Raw genomic sequence first — 22,671 nt, 5'->3', positions numbered from 1 at the left:
TTCTAATCAGTGGTTCACAACTGATCCCCCGGCCCCCCGGCTCCATCCTGACTCATGCCAGTCACCTGCTCCAGTCAACTGCTCTGGTCACCTTCTTTGACCTAGTCACCCCTGGCAACCTGCTCTGACCTGACCGTAACGGTCCTTCCCACCAAACCACCCACCTGCCACTCCAGCTCCAACGCCTGCTCTCTTTAAAATAGCCAATTGGGATTGGTCTAGCTGTGGGTCTAACCCTAGCCAATAGGGGAAGGACACAGCAGTAGGGACGACCCCTGTGAGGCATAAGTACCCTCCCCCTCCTTGTCCAGGTGTGCACTTGCCATTGTTCCATCTGTGAGCTGCACCCTTCTATAGAAGTAAATTGTCTTGCTAAGGAAATTTATATTTGAGTGTTACTTCTTTGATGGCATTGAAAATTCTGCTTATAACACCACCAACAGCGTGTTAACGTTCCCTTTTCTCCACAGCCTCGCCAGCATCTGTTACTTTTTGACTTTTTAATAACACTATATATTTTCTATCAGTTGTAACGGCCTGGAGCTGACAATATGCCAGTAGCAATAAGTATAACTAGTGCCCAGATATTGATTTTTGAAGCTATTTCCCAAGAACAGGAACCAGACCTTCCTTCTTGGATGGCTAACTCTAAGACTGGGGCTGGAAATATGAAAATGAGCCAGGCTTGCAGCATCTCAAATATACGACCAGAAAGAAAGTTCGAGGAAAAAAATGAAAATAATCTACCATGAAGGTATATGAAAAGGACACAGGAGCCAAATAAAAGAGCTCCCAATGACCAAAGTTGAAATAATTTGAACAAAATAAATACAGTAGCCTTGGATTATAACCCAAAGTATAAAATATCCATGAGTCCATACTGATAGAAATAAGTGATTGAATGAATAAATGGGGAGAAAAGATAAATCTCCTGTGCAGAATTCCAAATAATTTATGTACACACCCCACCCTCATGAAGAGGGAGCATAATTTCTTAAGTGTAGATACCTAGTGACTTCCAAAGAGTACATCATACACAGGGGAAGAAAGAGTAACTTTACAGTGGAGAAACTTGTCAAACACTCCCTTAACCAGGTGATCAAGCTCAACATTAATGGTGATATATCATACTGACAGTATGTATGATTCCCTATGATTTGTGAAAAATGGCACTTTACCTCTGCAATCTTCCTGCCAAAAACCCAGTGTAAACATGAGGAAAACATCAGACAAATCCCAATTAAGGGACAGTCTACACAATACCTGTCCAGTCCTTCTGAAAACTGTCGAGGTCATCAAAAACAAGGAGTGTTTGAGAAACTGTCACTCACGAGAAGCCTAAGGAGACATAAACAAATGCAGTGTAAGATCCTAAACAGGATCCTGGGACAGCAAAAGGGCGTTAGATAAGCCAGGAGAGGGGACTAAGAAAATCTGATTAATCCAGGGATTTCAGTTATTTACAATGAAGCAATATTGGATTATTAGTTGTACAAAGTGTACCAATGTAAGATGTTACTAATGGAGGAACTGGGTACAGAGTGTTTGGTAACTCTCTGTAGTATCATCTGAAGTTTTCTGTAAATCTAAAAGTGTTCTAAAATGAAGTTTATTGGGAAAAAAAGCTTGGTGTTAGCTTAGTATTGTTTTCCTATTAACAGTTATAGCTATGTCAGAAATAGAGGTTTTTTAAATAATCAATTAATGAACCAGAAATCACAGAGGACACTGGGTTTCATAAATCAGTTTCTTTTTGTTGAACAAGTAGTCTTTTCATCTCAGGTATTATTGAATATATTTCTAATATATATTTGTATATTTTTTCTTGTCTTAGCAAATAATGCACCTTAAATGTAATCTAACCTTTCTTGGTTGATTCTACTTGGCTGCCTAAAAAGACACCCCCAAAAACAACCCTGAAGCCCCCTCAAACTTCCCAGTGTCCCAAACTCCATCAGAAATAAAGATTCATTAATATTAATTCATTTTATGCCTTCGATATTGCTCAGGCACTGGGAACACAGTTGAGAAAAGTTTCTGCCATTGGGGAACGTATACTCTAGTGAGAGGATGTCAGCTCTTGATTCCTGTGACTTGGGCATTCCAGTCCTTTGGATGACTCCTCATTGAATTGGTCATCAATTCTCAGAACACTTCCTTTACAATGTCTCTCCCACTCATCTCATTAAAGAAAAAAAATTTGCTGTTCACATGATCTAGGTTACTAGTATTACCTTATATCTAGTCACTTACGATTTTAAACATCTGAATTAAAAAAAAAATAGCTTCCAGCCGGGTGCAGTGGCTCACACCTGTAATCCTAGTACTTTGAGAGGCTGAGGTGGGCAGATCACCTGAGGTCAGGAGTCCAAGGCCAGCCTGGCTAACATGGCCAAACCCCATCTCTACTAAAAATTCAAAAATTAGCTGGACATGGTGGTGGGTGCCTGTAATCCCAGCTACTTGGGAGACTGAGGCAGGAGAATTGCTTGAACCTGGGAGGCAGAGGTTGCAGTGAGGCAACATCACGTCACTGCACTCCAGCCTGGGCGGCAGAGTAAGACTCCGTCTCAATTAAAGAAAAAAAAAAAGAGTTTCCAATGGCTCTCTTTCTGATTCTTATCCCCTATTTAACTACCCTTCTACTCTAAACCTTATGGGGTTAAGTATACAAATCTCTACCTGGATTCAAGGATTTTGACAATCTGGTTTTCATTTGTCCCTCATGAGATTTCTGGTGTCCTTGCCTTAACTCTGATTCACTGCTTGATTTCTTCCTCTCTTTACCCTACTAATATATTCCTCCAACATTCTTACTGCTTCAGTTATGTCTCTAGGTTTGATTCTCAGGTTTTAGGTGTTCCTCTGGCTTTTCACCTATCACTTCATTCCATCCTTTGGATCACAGTTAAACTCATTTCTTGTAGTTTAATGAAGCTGGAGAGTTACGCATTTTTAATCTCTCTAAAAGCCTTACCATCCATTCCTAAAATAACTCCTCCCAGTACTGTTGGCAGGCAGTGTTTTGGAGACTTACCTTATTCTTTGTTTTTTGCCCCCCCACGATGAGATGTTAGACCTTGCTTTTTGGGATATCGTTTGATACCTTTGTTTTTTTTGCTACAGTGCTACCTAGATTTTCCTCAGTTGCTATGAGTCTACCTATTATTGTATGGTAGTGCTGCAGGAATAAAATAGACCTCAAATGAATAACAGCTCAAGTACACAACAGAAGTTTTTCTTTCTCATGTAACACTCTGCATAAGATATTACCGGTTGATGGGTAGATGACCTTCAAGTGGTGAATGAAGGACCCAGGCTCCTTTCATCTGTGACTTTCACCATCACTTAGCATACTTGCCATCTTCTGTAACCAGCTAATGGATGGGGAGAAAGACTATGGAGGTAATGGGCCTAGAAATGGTACATATCACTCCCATTCACATTCCAGTTGGCTAGGACTCAGTCACATAGCCACAGATACTTGCAAGAGAGGCTGGGAAATGTAGCCTAGTGTGTGTCCAGGAAGAGAACAAAGCTTTAGTTACTCAGCTTACTTTCTCCCTAAGGAAGATCACCTCAAGTACCATCCAATTATTGCAGTCTTCTCCATGTCCTCTGTCTCTGGTGATACACGCTCCTTTCCATCAAGTCCAGTGACCTGGGAAGTTAAAGATATCTTCCCCACCCCGCCCCACCAACTTCCACCAAGTACACAATGCAGAGCAGGAAGAAGATAACTGACATTAAAATTTCCGTTTGAAAAAGGGAAGAATGAGAATCTACAGCAGTCATTGATTCACAGCAGTGAAACCCTTGCTCCCAATTCTCTCAGTAGAGGCAGTTTTTAAACGTTTCTTTTTGTTTCCTGTTTTGTAGAGACAGGGTCTTACTCTGTCACTCATGCTGGAGTGCAAGAGTGCAGTGATACGATCATAGCTCACTGCAGCTTTGAACTCCTGGGTTCAAGTCATCCCCCTACTTTAACCTGAGTAGCTGGGACTACCCACGTACGCCATCTTGCCCAGCTTATTTATTTATTTATTGGTAGAGGTTGGGTCTCCCTATGTTGCCCAAGCTGGTCTCTAACTCCTGGCATCCCTCTTCTCCATCCAGCCTCCCAGAGTGCTGGGATTTTAGGTGTGAGCCACCATGCCTGGCCTACAGGCAGTTTTTTATTTGACTCCACCTATTTTCTAAGAGGAACTCACTTATTCATTATTCTCAGTGGTCCCCTGCTCTGACTTCTGAGAAGTCAGAAGACTGTAACATGTAACACGCTATGGTCTCATTTGAAGTAGGTATTGAGAACTGTTTCCTTCCTGGAAGCCACACAACTCTCATACCTTGCTTCGTGAGGATAAAAGTTTGCTTGGAGTCCCTCTGAAACGGGAGGCAACACAAACAATTCTGATCTTTGCCATGAGGTTGAGTTCTCATGTTTAGTTGAGCAATCTCCACGGGCTTTTCTTATTCAATACTTTTTTCAATTTCCTAATACTTGGGGTCCAGAAGCAGTAGACTTTTTCAACCCAAGGCACCTCCTCTCAGAACTCTTTTCCATTCCCTTCAATCTCTGTGAAATCCATGTAACTCCTGCCTGAGTTTACTGCTTTCTCATGAAACATTTTAGCAAGGAACTCTCAAACACACCGCTCCTCTGGCTCTTTCCATCCATTTCCCCTGAACTACAGTTTCAGTAATCACACGGACCACCTTTAGTATACAGGAAACGGTTTATCCATGCTTTGCCACTTCGAAATACAGCTACAGGCTTCCCGGCTGCTATATTTATTTCCTCACCATTGGTTGCTGGACTGCTAAGCTGATGTAAAATATTTTAGGTTTTCATTCTCACAGAACCCCACGGAAAGATATCGTTTTTTTAGTTTTGGTTGTTTGCAGTAACAGATGTACTCCAAAATATGCAATGGCTCAAACAGAATATAAGATTTTCCCTTATTTATGCTGTCATTTTGAGGCATACATACCTGATTGTCAGTTTTCTGTGAAGTGACTCAGTGACCCAGAATCTCTCCAAGTTGGGGCATTCCCGAAAGCTTTCAGTTTTCTCAGTATCCCAACCAGTGGAAAGTGAAAGAAGGCAGGAAGAAGGCACATTTGATTTTTTTTTTTTTTTTTTTTTTTTTAAGACAGGAACTCCCTCTATTGCCTAGGCTGGATCATGCCAATGGCACGATCTCAGCTCATTAGTACCTCTACATCATGAGTTCAAGTGATCCTCCTATTTCAGTCTCCGACATAACTGAGGTTACAGGCATGTGCCACCATGCCTGGCCACATTTGATTCTTAAAAAGCCTCCTAGGTTGGGCGTGGTGGCTCACACCTGTAATCCCAGCATTTTGGAAGGCCAAGGCAGGCACATAGCTTGAGCCCAAGAGTTCAGGACCAGCTTGGACACCATAGTGAGACCCTGTCTCTACAAAAAATAAAAATATTAGCCAAGCATGGTGGTATACTCCAGTAGTCCCAGCTATTGGAGAGGCTGAGGTAGGAGGATTGCTTGAATTTGGGATGTTGAAGCTGCAGTGAGCTGTGATCATGCCACTGCACCCCAGCCTGGGCAAAAGAGCAAGACCCTGTCTCAAAAAAAAAAAAAAAAAAAGTACCATCTAGAAATTGGTACACATCATCTTTGGTCACACTCAATTGGCAAGAACTCAGTCACATGGCCATGCCTAATTTCAGGGGAAGGTAAGAAATGTAAGCTAGCCATATGACCAAGAAAAAGAGAAAAACATGGGTTTTGGTGAAGAATTGGCTGTTTCTACCACATATTATAAGTATTGTTTGGACGGTTTTCCTTTAGATACATTTTCTTTATGCTGAGTAGATGCTTTCATTTTTTTCTCTTATTAATCAATATAAGTTTATGAGATCCTTACACAATTTGTCCCAATTTATTTGGCATTTAATTTCATGGAAACATGTAGTGTGTTATATTTTTGATTCATTATAAATTACTAATAAAATATTCCATATATACCTCTACTGAGACCATTTATTTTAAAATTGGGAATGACTTTATTTTCAAATGGGAAACATCATGGAATATTTGATAATCTATGGAAAGAAAAGCTGACTTAAATATTATTTTGCATATCGGAGATCAAAGGAGTTATAATCAATTTGCAATTAAAATATAATCTTTGGTGAGGTTTTGGCTTAAAAAAAGTGAAAAACAACAAAAAACATATCTTAAGTATAGTAACCTATAATAACTACTAAATCAATTTATAACAATAGAAAATGATAATGATTTGTTAGCCAGAATGCAGATATACCAATTTTCTGCTGGGATTTCTCTTCATATTAATTGTAATTCTCTAAAAGACAATAAGCCATGACCCAAATGAAAAGAATTTTTTCAAAGTATTAAATAATAAATTATCCCTAAGATATTACTTATAATTCAGAAAATTTTGTCAACACTCAAGGAAATCCGTTACTTTTGCTTCTTTAACCTTAAATGTCTTAAGAGAAGCCCAAAATGTTTGAGAGCGGGTGAATAATCCAGCAGTTAGTACTGGGAAAGGATACAAACTCCTTACATTGTAGTTTGGAGATTACATTATTAACCCATTTATTCTGAGCAGAAGTGTTTCATGTTTTCATTATATTTCAGTAGAGACAACTTTACAAAAACAAAAAAGAAAAAGCTCAACCAGGCCAATTGGGCACTGGTGTTCCCCTCTTTAAAAATGTTAACTAAAAAAGGTTCTGGATAATTTATGGAACTAAGGATTCAAAGACAATCAGAGATTAGATGATGTAGCAATTTTAATTTCTGTCAGTTTTAGAGCACCAAATGTTTAAATTCTTTTTCATATGCAAAATAGTACTTGTGAAGTCTGTTGTTATAAATCTTTGTTGCTGGAAGTAAAATGGACACGGTAATGAGATATAAAAAATATCTAAACTCAAGGTCTTTGGGAAATAATACAACTATCTAACAAAAGAGAATTAAAAATCAACAAGCTACTATTGCCAAAGAGAAAATTATTTTGCTAAACAAGATAGCAATACTGATGTGAATAACAACAAATTCACATTAAATGAAAGAATAAGCTAGGTAACAGTTCATATTCCAGCTGAAAATAGACCATTTTAAAGCTACTTAGTTTAATTTGTGATTTATATGAACTTTAAAGGATATTATTTTTAAATGTCTGAATTTGTAAGTCTATTTTCTTTGGAAGCCAGGTTTGACTTACAATTAAATACTATGACCCAAACATTTCGAGAGCAATATTTTATAGCACATTTAGATGAGATCCCTTTCAAACCCAAGATCTGAAAAACATTTACATATATCCATTCAATATTTCCTTATGTAACTGACACTATTTTATTTTGTGTAACAGTCATGTTAACATTTATTTGTCAATGACAAGAATTAGGACTGATGCTTATGCATCATTATCAATGAAGTCAGATGTTTAGCCATTCCACGTGAGTACTAAAATGTGAACAGATTTCTTACATAAAGGTGAAGAAAGGTAACTTTTAACCCACACAAAATTTATTCTCTGGAAAATTAAGTTGCCATTAAAATCTCATTGGAATAATAATTTTAACATTTTTTTACACTGTTTTCACAGAGGTCGGCAATTTCTGTGTGTAATACAATTATACAAAAGGAAAAAGGCACCGAGACAATCGGTGTATAGATAGTAGAAAAGTCGATATGAGAATAAAATGCAACACACAGCACATTCTCAATAACATGAAAATGATTAGATATATGCTCACTCTATAAAACAGACTGCTTCACACACACATCTGTTTATATTTTTGACCAAAAATGTAAATAAATGTGACAATAATACCACACTGTTGATAACCACACAGACACTTGTTTATATTAATAAGATCCATTAACAGTTTAGAGTCACTAGCAAATATGCTGGAGACAATTCAAGACCAAAGAAAAGGTTAATCCGCAATGTATTTCCTCAGTTGTTTGATAAGTGTTTTGCTCATGGAGCATTTAAATTTTATCACATGGTTATATCCATTATTAGAAAAATAAGTAAGAAAGCTCTGTAGAAACTATATTATTAAGGAAGCTTCTTGCCTGAAGAAAAACAAAAGAAGGAGGAAGAAAGGAAGAAAAGAAAGAAGGAAGAAAGAAGAAAAAGGGAATATTGAATACAAGATTCCACTAATTGAGCTTTTCCATAAAAATTTCATTATTTTGAGAAATAAAATACAATGCAAGCGTACTGATCAGTGAGGAATCTCATGAGTTTTAGAATAGATCCCAACATTTATCAAGATCCTTAAAACTCATATAACTATTCTTCCTCAAGACTAATTTAACTGAAAACATATTTATACACTTTCTTGTTTCAAAATTCTAGTAAAAATCTAGCCAAAGTTTAGCCGTCTCTTCCAAACAGCTTTAAAGATTCCTCAAAATTGTTGCCACTATATTATTTTCACCACAAAAACAAAAGCAATCTCAATAAAATTATGCAAAAACATAAAAAATCAATTAATTCCATAATGCAAGCTACTCCTGGAATTTTTCACTTGATAATCTTAAAATAATATTTATAACATCAAAATGCTGTTGGAAGTATCACCATTAATTTCTAGCTGTGTTTCAAACAACTGTTTAAATGTGCTTAAATATTAAGAGAGTCAGTTTATGTGCAACAGCTACTCTGGTCTCCCCTCACACAACAAATGTCACATAATTACAGAATACTATAAATATTCTCAATATTTTCCCAAGAAGACTTCACAAAACCAAAACAAGCATGATTCCTCCCTTTTCCTCCTCCCCACTCTCCACACTAAACAAACAAACAAACAAACAAACAAAACTCCAAACAAAAAAGCCCCCAAACCTCTTTCGACTCTATAGTATTTACTTCAGTTTTCTATTTTTTGAAATTGCCTGGTTAAAGCAACATGTGAAATTTTAAAAACCAGGTCTTTGAAAGAAGCCTTCTCGCAAAATTTAAAATAAAAAGAATGTGCAAGCTAGAGGGAGAAGGGATGAGACTGAAATGGGAGAATACGACATCATGATCTCAGATCCTCACTTCCACAAATTGGAATTGCAATGACATTGGGTACTGAAGCAGCCGTCCTATTTCAGGGTTCTAGGATACTGATCCTCTATGGGCCTTCTCTCCTACTGGTGCTTATGAATTACTTCCATCCACATTAATGGGGTTATGAACAGGAATCACTACAAGGATCAACCCCTGAGGTAAATGGTTTGATCGTAACTGAAAATTAAACCATCAGGAGGAGGTTAGCATACTTAGAAACTGACAGATGAAGTGACATTAAGAGGTTCACAATCATCCACTTTCAACCAGATGTGAATGGCAAAGAGAAGCAGTAAGTCTTAGAGATAAGGAAAAGTTCCTATTTTCTCATTAAACAAAATAGTCATATTTAATATGAACTGCCAGCCATATCTGAATACACAAATTTTGAAAAATTATTTTTTTCAGTATATAAGAGTATTATATTTTATCTATTAATTCATTTTAAACACACTGTCAGGTCAGAGATCACGTTAATGTAATAAACAGAAAGATGTTAAGGTTTTTCTTTTTAAAATAGTGTTGAATGAATACTTAAAAGAGAAACTCAAATGTCTAACAGTACAAACTGGATTTACTGATAATCAGAATAATAAAGAAGAGGGTTGAAGAAGGATCCTAATACGACAATTTATAGGACAGATTATGACAGTGACAGAAATAATGTCAAACATCTTGCACAATTATTGCCACAGCAATGACTTGGTTCTTATAATTAATTAGAAATTTTCAGTTATAAGCTGTTGAATTTTACAACAAAATGATGCCAAACTTTTGTTAGATTAATAACCAGTTTCCTTCCTGCTCCCAGCCCATACAACATAATTTTAGGGTACTTCACACTATTCAAGCATACAACCACCACCACCACCGAAACAGCAACAACAAACATGCTATGATTAGAGTATTATACTTTGCTCCTTCTGTAGTACCCAAGAAAGCCTCTCTGGTCCTGCCTAGTGTCCAGTCCAGGCAGTTAAGAGAAAAAAGTCAGGGTATCACTTTTTGGTAGATATTATTCAGCTTTGGTGAACTAACTCTGGTATCTGGTTTGAGTATATAATAAGAGTGGGAATAAAGGCAGGGAGGAAGAAAGAGGAAATATTTTTTTAAAGGCACATACTAGTCTAAACAGGGAGAGAAAAGAGCAATATTTTTACATTCATTTTTTGATGATAAACTATTAATTCCAGCCTATCAAGCTGTATTACCTTAAGATTATATTAACCAGGCCTCAAGCTATCACCTGATCAAACACAGTGATCCATCAGCAGTCACAAAACAGCCTAATTCCAGGACAACATTGTTTCACATATTCAAATAAGCTCATTTTTCAGTGGGTAATTACAGATCTCTGTGGGGGAAAAGAAAACTTCAAAATGTAAAATGTGTTCATACAAAATACTACATCAGAGAAGGAAATATGGCTACATTTGGAATGAGGGGAAATGGAAACTCAGATGTACCTTATTCACAGCATTTAATCTGAGAGAAAGAGAAGGTCCTGAGGCTGCTGCATTAACTTGCTATTTGAAATAAAGGATCCTAAGAACAAAACAACCAAGGAACTAGTTTGGAGCAGCAGTCACAGAAACGCTGCTGTTAGGGAAGAATCCGGGACACAGTTCATCTGATGAGTATAATGACAATGAAGCCATTTAGATGACGATAAAGGGAAGCAGGAAATCTTACTGTATACAAGAATGCAAAAATGCCAGCACCTATGGCTGCTACTATACATTTGCTCAAAGGTCAGTCTTATTTCATTGACGATACTGATAGGGAAATTACTAAATACCTCCCCAGACACTCTTCGCTTTTAATCTAGCATTCTAAAGGTAACTTAGAATATTTAAACAATGGAATTTTCAGAAATCATAAAATCAACGTATTTATTATAGCAAGAAACACTTTGAAAAATGTATGTTGAATGTGAATGTACAGAAACTCATTATTAAATATTAATTTCTTTCATTAAATATTTTCCAAGCATGAGGAAAAGATCAGTAACATTAATCCTCGTTTTCATCTCTCTTACTATCACTATCACACTTAAAAGGTCTGATCTACAGGCACTGAAACATTTCATGAATAATGCTATGTAATACACTTAATTTCTGTATCAGCAGATCTCAGACAGAATTTCCTGGAGAGCTTAATAAAATGGAGATTATTGAGGTCCCTTCCAGACCAAATGAAGTAGAATCTCTGGAGGTAGAGTTTTGGAATACAAGTTAAATTTTCCTCCCTTCCTTCCCTTCTCCTTCTTTCCTTCCGTTCTTCTACTTTTCCTTCCTCTCTCCCTCCTTCCTTCCTTCTTTTCTACAAGGGCTCGCTCTGTCACCCAGGCTGGCGTGCAGTGGCGCTTTCTTGGATCAATGCAACCTTGACTTCTCAGGCTCCAGTGATTCTCCTACCTAAGCCTCCTGAGTAGCTGGGACCACTGGCACCACCACATTCAGCTAATTTTTTAAATTTCTGGTAGAGATGGGTTTTGCTATGTTGCCCAGGCTGGTCTTAAACTCTTGAGCTCAAGTAATCCACCTACCTCAGCCTCCCAAAGTGTTGGGATTACAGGTGTAAGCCACCACGCCTGGCCCAAGTTAAAATTTCAAAATAATTCTTAAGGATATTACAGTTTAGAAACCATTATTTTATATTTTGTTCTTGGAAAGAACATGTGTCCTCAAGTTTGATGGGAATCTAACGTGTATTTGTTCTTTAAGACCCAACTTAGGGGTTATCTTTTCCAGGAAGATTTTTTTGAATTCCACGTTGCATTCTTCTATTAAATCCCACAGTACTCTATGCATGCCTCTATCTTAATGCTTCATTATACTAGACTGAAATTATCCCATTCTGTGGCTATCTTCCTACCTTAGAATGTAGTCCCATGAGGGCAAAGACTTTGATCAATTTATTATCTCTGCATCTGCAGCACTTGGAACAACAACACACGGCATATATCTGGTACTCTTAAATACATATTAACTAAAGGAATAAATAAATCCATGCATAACACAAGATTCATAAAAACTAAGACTCATATAATAGTGTGACTGATTTCTTCCATAAGGAATTTAGTTCGATATTTATTGTCTGCCTACTACGAGCAAAAGGGTACAGAAAGATACTAACAAGGCACTGAGTACTTACCTGGGGGAGAGAGACATATGGTAATAAGAAAACTAGCTATGATTCCTGACAAACCTTAATGAAATTGAGAATAAAAGAAACATAAATAAATTGCAATAAGAGGACAGAAGACAAATCTTTTGTCTTACCACTGATACTAGTGAGATACGGGCTAGACACATAGGTTATGCCCTTCATAGAGTAGTAAGGGGGTCACGTAATAACTAAAACACCTTGGATTCCCAAAATTGGTTAAAGAGCAGAACAAACTGATTAATATAGTTTCACGATGTAAGCATAGGCTAACCTGGCAGAATAAATCAATTCCAAATCTTTGAAAATCAAAGTCATCTACAAAATGACACAAAAGTACCACCATTTGTGTCCTGAGAAGAAGAAAAAATTCTGATCTTCTTTTCTCTTTTCCCAGCTGTTTTGCCCCCCTAGTTCTGCCATTCAATCAAGGTGAGTGGGATTATTAATAAATATAATGTCCTAAGTAGTTTTTTTTTTTTTTCAAGCAGGGAGGCAAATGCAACATGCATAGATAGCATGGGTTTTAGAATAATTTACACCTGAGTTCCAACCCCAGTTCTACTACTTACTTATTGAATGACCTTGGTAAAGTTCCCTTAACCTCTTCACGCTGTAGTTTCTTTATCAATAAAATGTTGATAATATTACTTACCTCATGACATTGTTTTGAGAATCAAGCAAATAAATTACTGTGCTAGATCTTAGTAAATTATAGCTGTTACCATCACTGTGGAGGGCAGAGACGATGTTTTAAAATTAACCTTAGTAATGCTTTGCAGCATGCTTAAACTTGTATTCAATATTAAGTTTGGTTGGTTATAATACCAACAGCTACCTTCAATGTAGGTCAGAGATGAACTGGGGACAGTGAATGGGAAAAAAAATTGGAAATAAAAACTATCAATGTGAAATAATATAGTGACAACTGGAACAACTATATACATAATATAGCATATGTCAATGTGAAAAATCTCTATGAATTGTCTAGTCTATGTAAAATGGCAATTTTATGCAAATGAATTTGTGTCTTTTCTATCCATATCTGGATAGGGATCTTGAAAAATATTTGTTGGTGACTACTCTCCTTGCTCCATCGAAAATTTACATGTTCAGATAGCCTACTTTTTCTTTCATTGGAAAGACTATGGTATCATTCAGTCTCTCCACTCATCTTCATATTGACAAACACTCTCAATTCTTTCCCCTTTTTCCCCTACTGATACTACCTTACTTTGCAGTTATTATGTTTCTGGTTCAGTTGATAAGTGAAATAAAAATGATGATGGTATCAGGCAAATGACTTAACATACAGCCCTGGGCCTCTTCACTAGGTTGATGAAACTGCCTTACCAGTCCCTACAGTTTAGATGTTTTCTCATTGGGTTTTCTTTTTTAAAATTGTGGTCCAATTCATTATTCTTGTTAGCAAATACAATATTGACAATTCACTAAATGCACAGTAAGATAATATGCAAATATATTTCAAACAAAATGTGGATTGTACCAAAAACACAAGAATATAGAAGAAAGCTTCTGAAAGATAAGACAATATTATACTAAACAAATTCTTTACTTATTTGACATACATTTTTGTTTCCTGGGCAGCAATAACTATCTTTTGCAGCTCATTTGGGAGACAAATAAAGCCCATAATTCCAGGTTCAGAGGCTCCCATAAATGGCAGTCAATTGCCATATTGGGACTATATCATTTTATTAGAAAACTTGGGGAATTTTAACGGAACTATATGAAAGTGGGCTGTCTTTTTCAAGTTTCTGAGCCAACATCAGCTCCCTACCAGTGTGTCCCTATTTACTATAATTACTGAGATAGAAGACTTTGCTGTTAAGCTTTCATGCAAATTCAAGCACACAAAAAAGCAGCAGCACTGTCCTGTACATTAGATTCAGTAGACTGAAGTGGGTCCTCTGAGCCTTACTTAATCCTTTTCTAAAAGAACAGACACATTTTTGGGAGTAATTACTATAAGTTGTGTCAATCTACAAAAACAAATGTATATTTTGGTGTGTATGAAGAACAGCAGCAGAAAGCACCCCAAACCAAATATAATATCTGGTAAATATTCTATTCACAGAGGAGAAAAATAATCATAAACTTTGAAATGTTTTTCCATTCAGTTATCTGAAAAAGCCAGGGCACCTTTACCTTTACAAATGAATACACCTATACATATTTATGTTGCATGTATGTAGGTGCATGTGTGTATACAGTTACACACCCATATAGAGAATTTAGACTCTTTGAGGACTTGGCAGCTGAGGTGGAGGTAGGGTCTTTTCTGAAATACTAAAAAATTGTTGATTAATTTTTAGCCTATGAAGGATTTGATACTTATACCAGATAATTCCCTATGGATATATCAAATCACACACACAATTCTGGGCATAGTCTGAAAAAAGGTAGATTTAACAAATAACAATTAGTTGAGTCTTTTTCTCACTAAGAGTGAAAGCACCAAGCTGGTCTTACTAACGTGTTTCACTAAGCTCTGTAACAGTTACAAATAAGACTGGTAACTTTTTATTAGGCAGGTAACAGTTGTTAGCAATGGAGTCAGTTCTTTCAAAGGCAAAAAAGATCACTGTAGCTTCAAATGCCTAAGTCCAATTTCTCAGTAAAATCTATATCCCCTCTTCAAGTCTTTCCACACTGTTGCTGAAAACACTTAAATGAGATTATTTTGCCATTTGATTCAGGTTCTAACTCTTACTTGTTTATTTAAAAAATCCTGGTAAAAGCTCGTTGATGTAACAACAAAAGATGGACTTTTCCCTTTAATGCAGCCCTATAACATACATTCTTAAACCTCATGTCATTCAATATAGCATTTGTATTTTTTCTTATAATTCATGTGTATGAATGCATAGAGCTGCCATTTTTTAAACTAAAAAAGATAGGAGTTCATGGTCTTTTTGGAGTTCTTTTAAGGCCTTTCAGTACAGCCAAGCTGAGTAATATCTATGCATTGTTTTGTTATTATGGTAATAAGTTCTAGTTTACAATAATATATAGTACTTAGTTGGGACTAGGAGCAATGATATACTGCTTTTTAGTAACTGGTAAATAGTATGTTTTTGTCTATATTAACTAGAAATGAGAAGGAGAAAAAAGAAACTATTTTTAATATATATAAAACATTAATAAAGTATATGCATAAAATGACAGGTAAGAAGCAAAATTAAAAAGAAAACAGCTTATAATATTCCTGATTAGAGTTCCTAAATATACAAACAAATGAAAGTGCCTTGCCATTAAAAAAATTAGCACATGATACAAGTTTTACATACTTCAGAGGAAATAAAGATCTTGCGACACTGTTCTGAGGAATCTTTACATTTATAAAAATCGAAGGCTTAATTTTGCAAATACAACTTGCAAGCTGTATGAGCAAATTCAACTTACATGAAAGGCACAAGATGACATCACGTTGAAGAACTTTTATCTGTAAATTTCATAAAGTCTAGTCACAAGTTATTAGAAACGTCATAAGGAATCTCAGAACTGTTTTAACATGATGTTCCGATTCAAACTGAGAACTGGATAGTCTTTACATCACAAATACAAGTTGAAGTAAGAGTGAAGATTTAGAGAAAGAACAGTTTCTGATTTTGGATGCTACCTGCTTTACGCAGTGTCGGTTACTAAATACTCAGAGCAGAAAATTAAAATTGAACTGTTTTCCATTTTCAACAGCTTACCTATTGTATTTTCAGTTTGTAAAAAAAGTATTTTCAAACTTACTGCAATTTTGAAGAGTCAATCACTGAAAGATATTTTAAAGTAAAGTCCTGCTCTATTAGCTTCCTACATTGGAATACAAGAATACAGGAAGTGCTTTCAACAGAAAGTTACGTAGTTCTACAGTACAACCTGTCTAAAAGACTTGCAAGGGACCAGTACAGTGACTTGGTCTCTTTGGATCAGGCAAAAGCAGAGGCAAATGAAAAATGAACTTTTAAAAAAATAATGTATTAAAAACATTCCTGTATGAAAATGAATACTTGTTTGCACTTAGATTTAGTGCTGAGAGGATCTGAGGCACAATGAAACTAAGTGCACAAAGGGAACATGTCTGAAATAAAGCAATTTTCAATGTGACTGAAACCCTTCACCATTACATATGACGTATGATAGAGTTGGAGAACTACTTTTTCATATTAAAGAACATTACAATCACCAGGGACTGGCCAGTCAAACTATGTTTTATAAATAATATGTAGGATGATTTTAAAATCGTATTGCAACTAAAATTCTGGTTTTTAAAATCACTTACAATTTTGATTTTTCATAAACTTACTGGCTCTTGCAAAATTAAAATTAACTTCAAATCAAAAACACCTTGTTAAATTTCCAGAGGACTGTTAGTTTAGCAATGATAATGTATGTTTCTCAGTTTCCCAAACAAGCTCTACCGGATACATATATTTTCTTCATTTATGTCAGTATTAGATATTCTTTCCATAGAACTTAAAGCATTTTGGTAGAAGGTTGAATATGATTCTTCATAGAACAGCTCTTCTAATGGTGACTTGGTAGAAACAGTAATGTTGTAACTGGAAATATGCTGCCTTGGATGGTGACTGCTTGCTTAATTCTATTCATCACGACTCTAGCAACGCATGCCATCTACATACTTGCTGTCCCTTTGACTCTTTCATTTCAATCCAGTGATTGAGTTCTTCTTCTCCAGAGCTGTTTAGACCTAGAGAAATCCAGCCTATCATCTCTTTTCTTTTCATGCTGCGTTTGTTATACACAGACAGTATGAGTGTCACATCAGAAAGCTGAAACAGGGCCACTTGAAAAACAAAAGTTTCCTTGTATACTGGATTTGGCTGCCCTCTGCGGATGGATGTCTTGCATTTGGACATCTCCTGACCCATGGAATTCAGGAGAGTTAACTTAACATATGTATCTAAAGAAGAAAAAAACAACGTATCACAAATATCATCTGAAACAAACTCAAAACGATTTTCTTATAGGCTAAGAAAATTAAGTATACTTTAAAAGGATATGGTGTATACCATGTTTAATGAAAATTCAACCAATTCCATTTTGATGTAGATGCTTATGTGACAAACACAGAAAATGCTAAGTAGGCCAATAATATTTTGAGAGTAATAATATCTTAACCTTACTATTTCTATGTAATAGTTAGAATTTAAAGGTATACCTCATAATCCTTCCTCTACCCTCCCACCCCATCCTTGACCTCCCACTACCCTCCCCTGCCCATTACCATTCCCATTTAGCTTCACTAAGCAGAACATCATAGCATTAATAAACACTTAGCAAGCTCAATTAGCCACAACACTGTAAAGCATTCCACTGTTTTCAGAGAATAAGAATAAACAAACAAATAGAAATGAAGGCAAATGGTGAAGAGGAAAAGAGGAAGACAAGAATGCAAAGATGACATCAAAACAGCTTAGGATGAAATGTCAAAAAAAATCTCTGCATGGATGTGGTTTTTAAATATACTTTTAAAACATTAAAGGGCAAAAATGAAGCCAAATGCATTAAGGGTTCAAAGTTTAGCAAACCAAGTAAAACTTTCTCCTGGTTTCATGCAAGAGTACATTTAATGTGCTTTCAGGATAGTTAAAATACTACAGGATTGTTTTTTGGCACAAATTTAATGTAAAATTTTAAGAATGATATCTTAACTATTTTTATGAATTACAAAAAAATTGATGTGATGTTTAGTGTACAAAGTGAAACATAACAGTTCATTGCCTGATTCTTTGGGAGACAAATCTTCTCTTTATAAGACTGTGTTTTCAAGTTTTTTAGACTCATGCAAATGATCTTCAGCATGTTGATCCATCATGTGTACTTCATATCAAAATTTCAATTAATTTTAAAGAAAATTGCAATATTTATCATGAAATATCTATTTCTATTGTATGAATCAAAGCACAAATGAATGAAAAAATAAAAATTTTTATTTAAAAAAGTTTTGCTTATTTCATATATGCTCTGAATACCATCATCCATAATCAGAGATAAATTCTAAGTTAGTTTTATTTAAAGTACCACAGATAATAAATGTGCATTGTTTTGGAAACCAACATGGTGGACAGCTTCACTGCTGGCAAGTTTTAGGGTATTTTGGTTTTGCATGAAAAGACAACATCCAATTAGCCTCTACAGGAACTCACCTCGGATTATATAAACCTGTCCACCTATCAAGTGTTTTAGACAACAGAACAGTCCATCTGACAACAGGGGGTGGAAAGCAGTAAAAGAAATAATGACCAGATGTCAATCGTTGGGTGAAAGAGGGTCAAAGGTTAGAATTAAAGAGGAAACACTGTTCACTGGAGTGGAAGAACACAAAACTTTAGCATTTTAATTCAGATAGAGGACTGAACAAAAGGGATGTTGGGTAAATTTCATGGGATGAGAATTTTTAAGGTTATTGTGTAATCTTAAACAAAAATTACACTTTTTAAAAGGGGGACATCTTTTTAATGATATTCTCTTGGTCTAAAGCACATTGAACATAGAATCATGCATATTATCAGACAAAGACTAAATAAGAGTATTTATAAGAACCATCAGAATAATTATGCTTATTATTATTGCTAAATTTAAAGCTTAACCATTTAATTTTCAAAGACTTTTATTACTCCCAATATATAAAAATTAATTATGCAAAACATAATAGGGCTAATTAAATTTTTGCTTTTAAATATTGCTCTTTCTTTGGAAAAATGAGGATTATTCAGTCTATAACATAGTTCAAAGCTTAGAACCTAGGTATTTATGTGGGGCTATAATCTTTATACTGTTTCGGATAAACTGATAAAACTGTTTTACCTTTTACTTTATGAATATTCCACTTTCACAAAATTACTTTAAATGTTGACTTCTACTTACTTGCTAGTTACCTCCCACCTAACACCAAGAATTACCTTTATACTGAAGATCTAATGGTAAAATAATGGCAACTGCTGTAACCTACTCTGTAACCTGAAACATTGACTCCATGTTGTGGATGCTAATCTTTTGTCATCTGTTTATTATCCAACCCTGTACTTGGCCACACCTCCCTTCATTTTAGCTGTGATTCATGTTGCTCTATCAGAGCAACACTAAGGATAGAAAAGCAAACATACCACTTCATTATATTTTTTAGCATCTCCAGCTAAATATTTGCCAAAAAAAGTGTAGTAAATTATTAGCTAAAGCACAAGTGGTAAACTGATACCTGGGGGCTCAATGTGACCCTGAACCATGTTCTATTTATCCCGCACAGTGCTGACAATCTGAATCTGAGTGTCTTACGGCAGGGTGTGCCCTCTCATATTTGTCTCAGGCCTCATCATCTCCCCATCTTTGAGTTTTACTCATTATCTCCCAGGCCTTCTAAGTTTGCATTTTAAGTCTATACTAATAAAGATCAAGTCACACTACCAAATCTGTTTATTCTAGAATTGTTTCTTTTCTCCCATTCAATTTCTCCTTCTGAAATGAGAAGGGGGACAATAATAATAATTACATCCCTCTTTTATGCACCTTTGTCTGATCTGAGTCTCACAATTACCCTGTGAGAGACATGACCTTAATTTTTATCTATAAAGAAACAGACTTAGGGGAGTGAGGTCATCTGTCCAAGGGTAGAAATACTAATTTAAGCCTTCAGATTTTTAATTCAGAGACAGATACCTTCTATGATATATATATATGTTTCCAAATAATATTGGAAAGCTTGCTTCTTACATATATCATAGAAGGTATCTATATTTTAATAACTTTTTACTTCTTACGTATATCATAGAAGGTATCTATATTTTAATAACTTTTTACTTCTTGCATATATCATTGAAGGTATCTATATTTTAATAACTTTTTACTTCCATTGAATAATTTTTGTGACAATTAGAAATAAAGTTAATTTATTTTAAGGGTAAAAAAAGCTACCCTTCCTTTATTTTTTAATTTTAATTAATTATTCTTATAATTATTTAAGACAGGGTCTTGCTCTGTCATCCAGGCTGGAGTGCGGTGGTGCAATCTCGGCTCACTGCAGCCTTGACCTCCTGGGCTCAAGTGATCCTTCCACCTCATCCTCCTGAGTAGCTGAGACTACAGGCTCAAGCCACCATGCCTGGCTAATTTTTTTTTTTTTTTTTTTTTTTTTTGAGAGAATGAGTCTGTTTTCCAGGCTGGTCTCGAAATCCTGGGCTCAAGTGATCCTCTAGCCTCAGCCTCCTAAATGCTGAAATTACAGGTGTGAGGTACTGTGCCTGGCCCTCTCCTATAATAATTACTTGCTATTTGGAATAAAATACTGCATTAAGCAAGTCTGTAACAATTCTTTAAGAAAATTTAAGGTGGTGTTATTATTTCAGATTTATTTTCAATTTTTAGTTTAGGACAATAACAGCTTTAATTTTAGATAAGTATAAAGAAGCTGCCACTTTTCCAGTTTACCTCTTACTTTACCAACATTTTAGAAGTATATTGGGTGACAATTTCACTACTCTCCCATAACCTACCCTGGCCCTGCTAAACTTGGAGAGAGATCTGGAGAGAGAACAGTAACAGGCATAACACGCATACAGTCAGGGCAGAGGTATACCATCTAGCTTTCCCTTCTTAGCATCCAGGGCAAACAGCAAACTGTTCCTTATTCTGTTTGTCCTGGTAAAAGCAAAGCTCATTCCATCTAAGAAAAGTCTCTGCTGGCAGTACTGCGTTATAATTTTAAAGGAGAAAAAAATGTAAAGTAACAGTTTCTTCTTAAATTGTTAAAGGAGAATGAGGGGAAAATACAGAAGTAAATAAAATAGTTCATAGTACTGCATGCAGACAGAAAACACATTAAACTTCAGTTAACAACAATAGCTATACAATTCCTGTTCATATTTGTGAACATTACTCACTTTTGAAGGCCCTATAACCTTGTCTGGCATTAAAAGTTAATGGCTATGATGGAGATAATTTATTCCGCAGACACTATGAAGAATTAAAAGTCTGTCACCTTACAATCAATACTTTGAATTTCAAATTTTTCTACTTCCCAAATGACTGGAAATAGAAAACATGAAACAGATTAGCTGATGATTACACCATTTCATTTTGATTGGTTAAGACTAAACGATGGGATTGAAGTGCCTAACACTGAGTCCCAAAGTGCAGAAAACATTAGAATAAAAAAATTTGTTTCACTCACTGGGTGGTCTGTTTGCTGCCAAATTTTTGAAGTGGCTACCTTTTATCACTTCTGCTGATAGTCTTCCAGTTGTGGCATTATAAAGCAGGCCAATGAGAATTTCTGGAACTGAGCCGTGTTCAAGAGACTGACATGAGGATGTACTTTCACTACACGACACTTCTGACACGCTCACTTGGGAGTCACAGCCCTATAATCAATAATAAAACTTTTATAGTATTTTGCAAGAGAGATATATTAAGAGAGATACTGTTATGCCATGATTATTTGGATTAGGTACGTAAATCACAATAAAGATGAGTTGTAAACCAAACCAAACACCAGATTAGAATTATTGTCCTCAGCATATTTCAGTCCCTGGATTTTTTTTCATTATATCAAAGTCAAAGGAGTAATAGGAAATGAGAAGATTTCATAACTTCGTGCATATTTATATGTAAATCAGAGAAATAAATTTCTTAAACTTATAGATGTTAATAAACTATTTTCTGAATATGAAAAAATTATTGTTTAAAGACTATCAACCTTAAAATGCTAACAAAGATTTAGACTCAATAATTCATCAAATGTCCTAACTGTGCCTTTAAATAAACAAAATTACCTGCTATTTATAAGCCAACATCTAAAACACAGAGATACAGAAAAGTTGAAAAATATATCACATAAAAAATAATCAAGTAAGTTGATGTAGATGCATTAGTATCAGTCAGGGTCAGCTTTAAGGCAATAATCACTACTAGAGATGAAGAAGTGTACTGAATAATGATAAAACATTGAAATCACTAAAAAGTAAAAGAATCCCAAATTTGGACGCATTTGGTAACATGGACTCAAAATAGAGAAAGCAAAAATGGCCAGAACTAAAAGAGACATCCATAATCACTGGAGACGTAAGTACATTTCCCTCAATAACCAACCACATTCAGTAACTGGCCTAATGGATAGACAAATCAGTACTCTAAGGATGTAGAAGATTGGAATATCACAATAAGCAAAATTGACCTAATGATCATATGCAGAACATTATACCTAATAACTACAAAATATAATTTTCCCAAGCACAGAGTAGAATTTTTAAAAAATTCAGGCAAATAATTTCAAATGAGGAAAATTATTCATTATGCTTTTTGATCGATTAGAAATCCAAATTCTGTTCTAGAGGAGAATCAAATATATCTTTTGGAAATTAAAGATATGCTTTTAGTAACCCA

At 35.4% G+C, this 22,671-nt stretch overlaps 1 protein-coding gene across 6 annotated transcripts in view; it reads right to left on the bottom strand.

The window, feature by feature from the left end:
- Positions 1 to 11,707: 11,707 nt before the first annotated feature.
- The window catches only part of SYT14 (synaptotagmin 14), a 177,705-nt gene continuing 166,741 nt past the window's right edge, over positions 11,708 to 22,671 (bottom strand). For 3 of the 6 annotated variants that reach the window (XM_039463485.2, XM_074385128.1, XM_074385125.1), the window contains 3 exons: positions 21,461 to 21,650; positions 18,441 to 18,497; positions 11,708 to 17,194 (listed from right to left, as the gene is read on the bottom strand). In XM_039463485.2, the coding sequence (XP_039319419.2) occupies positions 16,881 to 17,194; positions 18,441 to 18,497; positions 21,461 to 21,650 (561 nt within the window). In that variant the 3' untranslated portion in view covers positions 11,708 to 16,880. The remainder of the gene's footprint in view (positions 17,195 to 18,440; positions 18,498 to 21,460; positions 21,651 to 22,671) is intronic. The other 3 variants (XM_039463486.2, XM_074385129.1, XM_074385126.1) reach the window with 1 other exon arrangement.

The sequence above is a fragment of the Saimiri boliviensis genome, chromosome 14, assembly GCF_048565385.1.
Source record: "Saimiri boliviensis isolate mSaiBol1 chromosome 14, mSaiBol1.pri, whole genome shotgun sequence".
NCBI lineage: Eukaryota > Metazoa > Chordata > Mammalia > Primates > Cebidae > Saimiri > Saimiri boliviensis.
The sequence above is the reverse complement of the archived record's forward strand: the minus strand, read 5'-3'. Positions and strand labels throughout refer to the sequence as shown.